At 44.1% G+C, this 10,114-nt stretch overlaps 1 protein-coding gene across 2 annotated transcripts in view; it reads left to right on the top strand.

Moving 5' to 3' along the window:
• Nucleotides 1-10,114, top strand: part of POLA1 (DNA polymerase alpha 1, catalytic subunit) — a 333,405-nt gene that overhangs the window by 257,109 nt on the left and 66,182 nt on the right. For both annotated transcript variants that reach the window (XM_066249441.1, XM_066249440.1), the window contains exon 36: nucleotides 751-847. In XM_066249441.1, the coding sequence (XP_066105538.1) occupies nucleotides 751-847 (97 nt within the window). The remainder of the gene's footprint in view (nucleotides 1-750; nucleotides 848-10,114) is intronic.

Here is a 10,114-nt window from a genome sequence, read left to right as displayed (position 1 = left end):
TCACAGTGACTCTAGATAACTTCAGGAATATCAACATTCATGTGTGCTGAATGAATAACAGTTCACGCACATCTCCTACTATGTATGAATTAGAATTTGCTGAAGTCACTAAACATTTCTTTTGACATGGGTGGGGTGAAGAACCCCAGTGGTGTCATCTCACATGATATTCCTCGGAGCTCTTATGTTGCCCTCTTAGGGTGAGCCTCGAACAAGTTGTCAAGATGTTCCTCGGGTCTCCTCTCAGTTCATCGTGTGGTGTCTGTGGGCCAGGCCCTGGCTAAGGCAACAGTGTTGTCACCAATCATAAGATTGGCCTCACAGTATAGCAGTATATGTTAAACGCTTTTCAGAAATTGTTTAACTTCCTGCTAGCCTGGACAGGTCCCAGTTTGAAGGCAGAGTGCTTACTTTTCCCAATTATGAGTGCAAATTGTCAAGGGTGCATAGGAATTTCCAACCTGATCATATCAGATTTTTTTGACAGTAGGGGTAATCAGTCTGCAGCCTCACAAGTAGGAATTTATGCTCAAAGTGGCAGGATTTATTATGAATTTTGAATGGTATGTATGCTATGTGAGGGGGACAATCCGTTAGTATGATTCCCCTCTTTGTACCCCCTTCTTTAAAAGAAAAAAGAAAAGAAGCTCCCTGATGTGGAAGTTGAAATTAAAGACCATATACTCTGTTGAGAGTGCTCTCTGTTGCGCCCCCCATAGTAGTATTCATTTATTTTCTGTTCTATTGCAGTATTCTGACAAGTCGCTATACACCCAGCTGTGCTTTTACCGGTACATTTTTGATATGGACTATGCACTGGAGAAACTTGCTACCGATCATGAGAAAGGTACGTTAAAATACTGTAATTACCCTGGAGTTTAAAGTGGAAATTTGCATCATAAAAGCCAGACCTACTGTGTCGGGCCATTCACGCAGCCTCGCACTGCTGTCTCTGCAGCAGGTCCTGGGGCCGTTGTAAGCACAGGCATCCCCTGCATGAGGGCCGGTGACCGAGGAATCCCTGGCTTTGTCCCCCACCCCAGCCTGTCTCGTATTGGTCTCTATTAAAACAGGGCTTTGGGGGTCTGAACCGTACAGAAAGGACTCTTTAGTGCTATATTTTGAAAATGGTATTTTCTAGAGAGTTTAGTAATTGTAATAAAGTAAGCATAGGCAGCGTGACCATCAGACCTACAAAATCCAAATATTACTGCAGAACCAGGGACCTGGAGTGTCTCTGCTGGGTACTGAATGTTAATCCAAATTCGGAGGGACCCGAATTATGGAAGACAGAAGCAAGGTCCGTCGTTTACACATTAAAGCTTTATTGTCTAGCTTGGCCAAGTGGCGGGAACTCCGACAGAAATCTGACGGAGAGCGCGCCGGCCCTTTGTTCTACTTAGTTTTTATAGTTTTGTAAGTGGGAAGTACAGAAGCAAAAATTGCAATTAGGAGCCCCTTACCGCTATTGGTTATAGTCATATGTCCTTTAACATGATAGGACCACGTTCAATTTGCAAACCATACATCATTTTGGAGAAAACAAAATTTACAAGTCAACACAATGGTAGAAAGATATCTCTTTACATATTAAAAGGTCTTCCTATATTTTCTAGTGTTCATCCGACATCTCTCTGTCCAGTCAGATGTATTAACCACATGCATTTACATAAGAGAGGTAGTTTCTGTGGGGACAAATGCCCGCAAATGGCTCATAGTTATAAGAAAAGGTTTATTTTGGCTTTTCCCTTCTTGCCCCTGGCTAGCCATTCACCCCTTTCCCCACAAGTGTGGTGGAATGTCAGGGAATCCATGCTTTCCTTCCCTTTTCATTTACAATACAATGGCAAGAGCCATCCTAGTTATGCTAATCACACAGCACAGAGACTATTCTCACAATTTCTCTTAACCCAAATTAATAAAATGTTCTCCAAGCCTCCTAAAATATTAATATTAATTCTGTAGCCTTTGGTACTTTACAACACCTGTGGGCGAAATGGCTCAGTGGCTCCTCACTGAAGGCCGAGGTTCACTTTGAAAGAGAGGGATGGAGTGGAGTTCTTTTATTGACTCCAGCCAGTGAGAGAGCAGTGAGGTGCCTCAGCTCAGACATCAGCTGCGCCCGTGACCCTCACACAGGACTTGCGGGCACTGCGGGGCTTAATGGGTCTGGGAAAGCTTTGTTACCTAACTTAAGGTATATAGAAATGTCATGACAAGTGAAGGTTGTTTTTTTCTTCCTCCCTGAAAATTACATTGACAGCCTTTCTATTATCTGTAAAAAATAAAAAGGGCAAATTTACGTATTTTTCTTATTAGTTACCTGTGGAGTGTTTACGTTGTTTGTCCCTGAATAGCAATTCAACGTTTTGTTGGGCAGTGTTAGGGCTGGAGGCGACCTCAAGGGCACAAGGAAACCCACAGGCACTGTTGGCTTTCCTCCCTGAGGACCCTCTGCTGCCTCGATTGGATCTCAACTGCTCTCCTTCTTGTCATCATTGACTTCTGTTTTCCATCTACAAGATGAGCTAGAAATTATTTTTTAATGCCTTGACTGTAAGGTATTTTTCCCCGCCGAGAAAGAAAGAACGGGGCCAGAGCCGCAAAGTGTGGAATAATAAACGGCTTTATTGAGTACTGAGCGCACCCCCCCCCCACCCCCGCAAGGTTCCCTGGCCCCGAGGAAAGAAAGAGAGATGGAGGTGAAAGATGAAGGTCAGGGAAGTTGCACGGATTAAACCACGTGGGAGATATTTAAAGGGTCCCTCTAGGGAAGTGGAGCTACTATTACGTGGTGAAATTTCACTGGCTGGCAGACGATCGCTTCTTTCCAAATGGTTCCTGGGAAGCTTCCTTTGGCGGGCTTGATTGTGGGCGGTCCTAGCCAAAGTGGGCGGGTCTGAGTTCCCCACATGAAGATCCCTCTATCCACCGACCTTACATTGACTACCTTGGTTTTGCTGTCCTGGAATGTAAAGCGCTTTGTGACTGATGGAGAAGTCGGTTCTGACATTAGTATCTTGTCTTTAGATGTTCAACAAGAACTTGGACTATCTCCACAACATATTTTCAGTTGATAGAGAAGAAATTCCTCTGTCCATTAATAACTAGGTTTTCAAACTTCCTTGTGTAGCTGATGCCTAGCCTGGTTTGCTGGCAGTGTCATTATTAGCTGTTTCTCTCTTCCCCCAAGAATGTTTCCTTAAGGTGGGATGAGGTGAGAGAAGTAGCTCTTCTCTGACGAGTACATTGTCTACTTCTGCTGGGTTTCATACCTCTTCCTGGGTATCGGTTTAGTAGAACATGCCCCCCCCCCCCGCCGCCCCCATCTGCTCCTTGCTGAATCTGGTCATCCCAGACTGTTGCCAGCTGGTCTTGGACTCGGTGGGGCTGGACTCCTCCTCCAGACATCTCCCAAATTCTTACCTGAGGGGCTGACTCAGTCTCATGATCAGAACATTTGCAAAGTCTGGTGACTCTTGGAGACATGTAGGAGTGATCTGGAAAGTCACTGGAGACTTGCCCCAGCTTTTTAGAGGACATTAAGCAGTGAGGTTCTCTCCCAGAAAATCAGAGGGAGTAGAGCAGCCACTTGGAAGCATCTTGCTTGGCAAAAGGGGAGCGATGTTGACAGAATCTCACCATTTACTATATATAGTTCAGTTTCACATGGTTTTTGTTTGTTTTTTTGCAACAGAGATGGAGAGACAGACAGAGGGACAGATGGGGACAGAGAGACAGGAAGGGAGAGAGGAGAAGCATCAGGTCTTGTTGCATTATCTTAGTTGTTCATTGACTGCCTGGGGGACTACAGGCGAGTGAGTGACCCCTTGCTCAAGCCAATGACCTTGTGCTCAAGCTGGTGACCTCAGGCTTTCAAATCTGGGTCCTCTGGGTCCCTGCCTGATGCTCTATCCACTGTGCCACTGCCTGGTCATGCCTGTTTCACATGTTAAAGAATCTTTTTTTGTTGTCATTTTCTTCTAATAAAGACACTATCTAGGAGTTCAGGGCTGGAATGGCACCACTATGTGAACTGTCAGTGGGTTCTTTCTTATGATAGAGGCTGAAGAAAATACAGTAAGAGAAGGGTATAACATGTATGTCTGATAGAAGGAACCTAACAGAATGTTCTAGAGCCTTTTGTTTTATTTGTGGAATTTTAATTATTGAAGCTATTTTGCCTTTGAGCTTCCTTCTGCTTATTCATTATTCCGAAATTGCAGTTTAGGAATGAGTGAATTAGCTGAAATGCCCCTGCTCGGAGTGTTTTCAGATCATTCAGTAGAGTTTAGTGGTGGTAGGTATTTGTTAGTAGTAGCATATAAACTGAAACGCCAGGTTGTGCTCACCTGGGGACCTACCAAGTGACATCTGAAAAGCTCTCTCGTAAGAGTCCCTGGGGACATAGAAAAATCTCAATCCGTGGATCCTACACCCAGAGATTCTAACTCAGGTGTGAGGTAAGAGTTCATGAAGCTCGACTTTTTACAAAGTCCCCCCAGACCATTCTGACATATAGCCTAGTTTGAAAACCCCTGTCCTGGGCCCTCTGAGCACAGCAGTTGGATAGTTTCTAAATAAGAGAATCGAACTCAGGTTGTAGTACATAGGGAACAACTGGAGAGCGAGACTGTTCTTATAGTCATTAGGCGGACAATTACAGGGGTAACTTCCATAACTGTAAAATTACTCTAACGTATATCAGAATCACTTCTCACTTTGTCAGTTGGAGTGAGATTGTTCTCTTCTGACTTGCTGTTCAAGGGCGACTTGCTATAAAAGTGAATTGAAAATCTGTTGGGATCCAGCAGCCAGATACATTTATTCAATTTGGACCAAGCCCAGAACACCAATAGATGTTAAACATCGAAAGCCCTGTGAAAAATGACAGTCGTTCCACACAGTTATATTATTGAGAATGGACTCGAAGTGTCATCTGTCAACAAGCGCCCTGGACCAGGCGTAGGAAATATTTACTGTCAGTACCTAGCAACATTTCCTTCCCCAGGATTGTTTTACCATTTCCATTAGAAAGGCCACATTTGAAGGGTTGTAATTGGGTGGTGGTTTTAATAATTTTTTTTTTTGAAACTTGGCAATTTGACTTGGAAGAAAATATATAGAAACCATTTGAAAGAGGTTTATTTATCTTTATGGTGTAAAGTAGTTCTCGTCAAAGCTTTTTCCTGTACTTTGCATTCAAACAAGGGTTTACAGGCCATTAGTCCGTAATGTAAATGAACCCCGATTGGTATTTTTCCCTCTCTTTTAAAATGGTAAAGGGCGTTGTTCACTTTGGTGAAGTGTTTGCTGCCCCATCACTGTAAGTACATGACGTCTTAAAAGTCTTATTTCTGTGGGACTTCGGCATTATTATCGTAATTGCTCCAGAATATGCACAGATGGCATAATAGACCCAAAGGAAGTTTTAGAGGAGCACAGTGGCAACGTATGAAGTAAAAGTCCATTTCCACAATGGTGGCACATTATGGTCCCATTTAACCACCTCGTCCTGTGGGGCTTGGCCTAAGTAGGGATAAGTGAACAATTTGAGGAAGACTTACATCAGTTCCGGTTTTTGCCCGGTTGTTTCAAGTTAAGTCTGCTTTCAAAATGCAGGAGGAAAAAGGAATCTCTTGACTTTTCTCAACTGAGCCTTTTTTAAAAATTTAGTGGGCAGCAGGAAAAACAATACAGAATATATTTTCTACTGTGTGTTCAGTACCACCCCAGATGTCAGAGGAGCAAAGGTGGCTCATGTTCCCTGTGTGGCAGGAGCTTGGAGTGCAAAGGGGCCACTAACTGCCTTTTTCAAATCGACTTTATTTTTTAGAGCAGTTTTAGGTTCACAGCAAAATTAAGTGGAAGGTACAAAGGTTTCTCATGTCCCCCTTGTCCCCATACATACACAACCTCGCTCATTATCATCATCCCCCACTGGGGGGAGGGCATTTGTTACAGTTGAGTCACCTGCATTGACACATTGTCTTCCACAGCCCATACTTGACCTTAGGGTTCACTCTTGGTGTTGGATGGTCTGTGAATTTGGTCAGATATACAATGACGTGTAACCACCATTATAGTATCAGACAGAATCGTTCCACTGCCCTAAATATCCTCTGCGCTCTGCTTACTCACCTGCCCTCCCCACCACCCTTGTCTCCATAGTTTTGCCATTTCCAGAGTGTCATGTGTAGTTGACCCTTGAACAACAACATGGGTTAGGGCTGCTGACCCCCCCACACAGTTGAAAATCCATGTATAACTTTTGACTCCCCCACAACTACTAGTGGCCTCCTGTTGACTAGAAGTCTACTAATAACATGAAGAGTCGATTAACACACATTTTGTGCATTTCAAAGCACTGTTGTTCAAGGCTCAAATGTAGCCTTTTCCGATTGGCATCTTCTAGTAAGATGCATTTTAAGTTTCCCCTGTGTCTTTTCATGGCTTGATGACTCATTCACTTTTAGCATTGAATAGTCCATTGTCTGGATGGACCACAGTTTATCCATTCACCTACTGAAGGCTGTTTTGGCCGTTTTCAAGCTTTGACAATTATTAAAGCTGCTATACACATCTGGGTGCAGGTTTATGTGTGGACATTAAGTCTTCAACTCTTTTGGGTAAATACCAAGTAGTGTGATTGCTGGATCTTATGTTTAGTTTTGTAACAAACTGCCAAGCTGTCTTCCAAAGAGCCTGTACCATTCTACATTCCTACAGGCAGTGAGTGACAGTTGTTCTTGCTCCGCCACCTCATGAGCAATTGCTGTTTTCAGTGTTCTGGATTTTGACCATTCTAGTAGGTGCACAGTGATATCTCATTGTTTTTGTAATTTGCGTTTCCCTGATGACATATAATAAGAGCATCTTTTCATAGGCTTATTTGCCATTTGTGTATCTTCTTTAGTAAGGTGTTTGGGGCCCATCTTTTAATCAGCTTGTTTTCTTTCTTATTGTTCTGTTTTAACAGTTCTTTGTGTTTTGGATAATAGCCTTTTATTATTATTATTACAGTGAATATGAACTGTTTACGTCTTTTGTAAATACCTTCTCCCAGTTTATGGCTTGTCTTTTTTTATTCTTTGAACAGTAATTGCCACTTTGCTTTGGTGTTTGATCTTTCCTTATTCCCTCCCCCCCCCAAAAAAAACAACAAAAAATCCCTTATTTTTGTTCCTTTTTCTCTTTTTTTCTCTTTTTTTTTCAAGGACAGAGAGAGAGACAGATAGAAAGAGAGAGAGAGATGAGAATCATCAATTTTTTGTAGCGGTTCCTTAGTTGTTCATTGATTGCTTTCTCATATGTGCCTTGACCATGGGCCTTTAGCAGACAAGTAACCTCTTGCTCAAGCCAGTGATCTTGGGTCCAAGCTGGTGAGCTTTTTGCTCAAGCCAGATGAGCCCACACTCAAGCTGGAGACCTTGGGGTCTCGAACCTGGGTCCTCTGCATCCCAGTCCGACGCTCTATCCACTGCGCCACCGCCTGGTCAGGCAGTTCCTGTTCTCTTACCAGCGGCTTATCTCCTCTTACTCTGTGCCAGCTGTTTGTAGCAAGATGGTACATTACTATCCTGCCATAACAAAGCACCAGAGAGTGCGTGGCTTAACCAAGAGAAACGTATTTCCTGACAGTTCTGGAGGCTGGAAATCTGAGATCAAGATGTCAGCAGGCCTTGTTTCTCCGGAGGCCTCTCTCCGTGGCTTGTAAACAGGCCATCTTCTCTATACTCACATGGTTTAGGGTCCACCCTGGTGACCTCACTTTAACTTAATTACCTTTTTACAGGCCCAGTCTCTAAATATAGTCACATTCTGAGGTGCTGAGGGTTAGGACTTGAACCCCCATTCAGTAGGAATTGTTGGAGGACGCAGTTCAGCCCACTGCACATGGTCTTCGTGGCTTGTTCTGTAACCCCCTTTTGAACATGTTGCGTTAGCCTCTGCCAGAATTGAAACGCCAGGATCTAGAACTCTGGGTTGGAGCTACAGAATAACGGTTGGGGAAAAGATGGTGCTTTAACCTTGGCCATATGAAAAGCATCTGTTAGGAAGCTCACTTTCTTTTTTTTTTTTTTAAAGACATTTATTTTAAATATAGATAATATATGTGTTTAATTATTCCTATTGTGTTTACATTCTCCTTTTAAGATTTTTTACTTATTCATTATAGAGAGGGGAGAGAGAGAGAAGGGGGAGGAGCAAGAATCATCAACTCCCATATGTGCCTTGACCAGGCAAGCCTAGGGTTTCGAACCGGCGACCTCAGTGTTCCAGGTCAACACTTTATCCACTGCGCCACCACAGGTCAGGCAGGAAGCTCACTTTCTTAATGGAGTCTCTAGCCCTCGAAGGGCTCTTCAGGACCGCTTCTTGCAAAGGGACTGTCACGGCTGCTCTGCTCCTCGTTCCTCTCAGCCAGAAATCTTGCAGTCACGTCCCCCACCCCGTTTTTGTCACGTAACCCTTTTTTGTCACATTCTCCCCTTTTTCTTCTTACGTCCCCTTTTGAGTTTTGTCTTCACTTGCTTGCTTTACCCATTTTTTCTTAAACTTTTCCATTCTTGCTCTTGTTTTGTCTTTTCTTTATGCCTGATGGTACCATCTATAGGCATTTGTCGTTTTTTTGTGTGTGTGTTTTTTTTATTTAAGCTGGAAACAGGGAAAGACAGTCAGACAGACTCCCGCATGCGCCCGACCGGGATCCACCCGGCACGCCCACCATGGGGGGATGCTCTGCCCACCAGGGGGCGATGCTCTGCCCATTCTGGGCATCGCCATGTTGCGACCAGAGCCACTCCAGCGCCTGAGGCAGAGGCCACAGAGCTATCCCCAGCGCCCAGGCCATCTTTGCTCCAATGGAGCCTTGGCTGCGGGAGGGGAAGAGAGAGACAGAGAGGAAAGCGCGGTGGAGGGGTGGAGAAGCAAATGGGCGCTTCTCCTGTGTGCCCTGGCTGGGAATCGAACCTGGGTCCTCCGCACGCTAGGCCGACGCTCTACCGCAGAGCCAAAGGCCAGGGCCGGCATTTGTCATTTTTGTTGGTCACCCAGGACAAGGCTGTCCCTTTGTAAGGTACTTTATGGCTCCTGTCATCCTTTCCAATTTCTCACACAGGCCCTGGCAGCAGCCTTGTGAGGTAGCCGTGGATTGTGCCCCATTGTATGGATGAAGAAATTGAGTTATGTAACATCCTGCATTCTCATAGCACCCTGTCAATGCCCTTCTTGTCGGATTTACCTGGAATTGTGACTTTCTCTTCCCTGAGCTCACTATCTGTGCTTTGGTCACTGGAGCCAGCACATTAAATTTTGTTAGAGAATTTGTTAGAATTCTTAGTGGGAAATAAGGCCACACAAGTCATATTAAGGATTTTTGGAGGAGTTAGTCCTACAAAGCAGTTCCGTCTATGAATGGAGGGCAAAGTGCAGTAAAATTCTAGAGCCTTCTATATTGTTTGGCTTGTCTCAGGTGTGCCATAAATACTACAAAAGTACTTTGCCATTTGCAAATTTATTATCTGTCATTTCAACTCGATGCGAGTGATAGCAGAGTGACATAGTACCTCTCATTTTGCTGGTGCCAAATCTGAATTGAATCAAAAGACTGGCAAGTCGCTTAACTAGTGAGTGAGCCAAGCGGCCTGCCCCTCCCCCACACAGATACAGGATCCTGCTCTCCGCTCACCATCAGCTAGCTAAATGGTTGCATTCATGAAGAGGTAATAATTGTATTACTTTGTGGAAAATATAAGGACCTAAAAGAGAAACCACAGCTAGTACTGAAAATTGAAGGAATCTTAAGAAGTGGGGTTTTTTTCGCCAGAAAATAAAGAGTTTAATGGAAGAAATTATATGCTTTAGTGCAGTGGTTTTCAACCTTTTTACACTTGGAGACTGTGAAAATAGGAGAATTATTTCAGGGCCCGCTAAGGCAGAAATCACCCTGAGAGTAAGCAAATTCCACTAAGATCATTGGGTCTATAATCTTTATACAACATCAAGATGGTTAACTCTTTGCAGACCGGCATGAAATTTCTGGCTGTCCGCAGACCAGCAGTTGAAAAACACTGCTTTAACCTGACCTGCGGTGGCGCAGTGGATAGAGCGC

Source organism: Saccopteryx bilineata, chromosome X (genome assembly GCF_036850765.1).
Source record: "Saccopteryx bilineata isolate mSacBil1 chromosome X, mSacBil1_pri_phased_curated, whole genome shotgun sequence".
Lineage (NCBI taxonomy): Eukaryota > Metazoa > Chordata > Mammalia > Chiroptera > Emballonuridae > Saccopteryx > Saccopteryx bilineata.
Note: the sequence above shows the minus strand (reverse complement) of the source record. Positions and strands in the feature narration are given on the sequence as shown.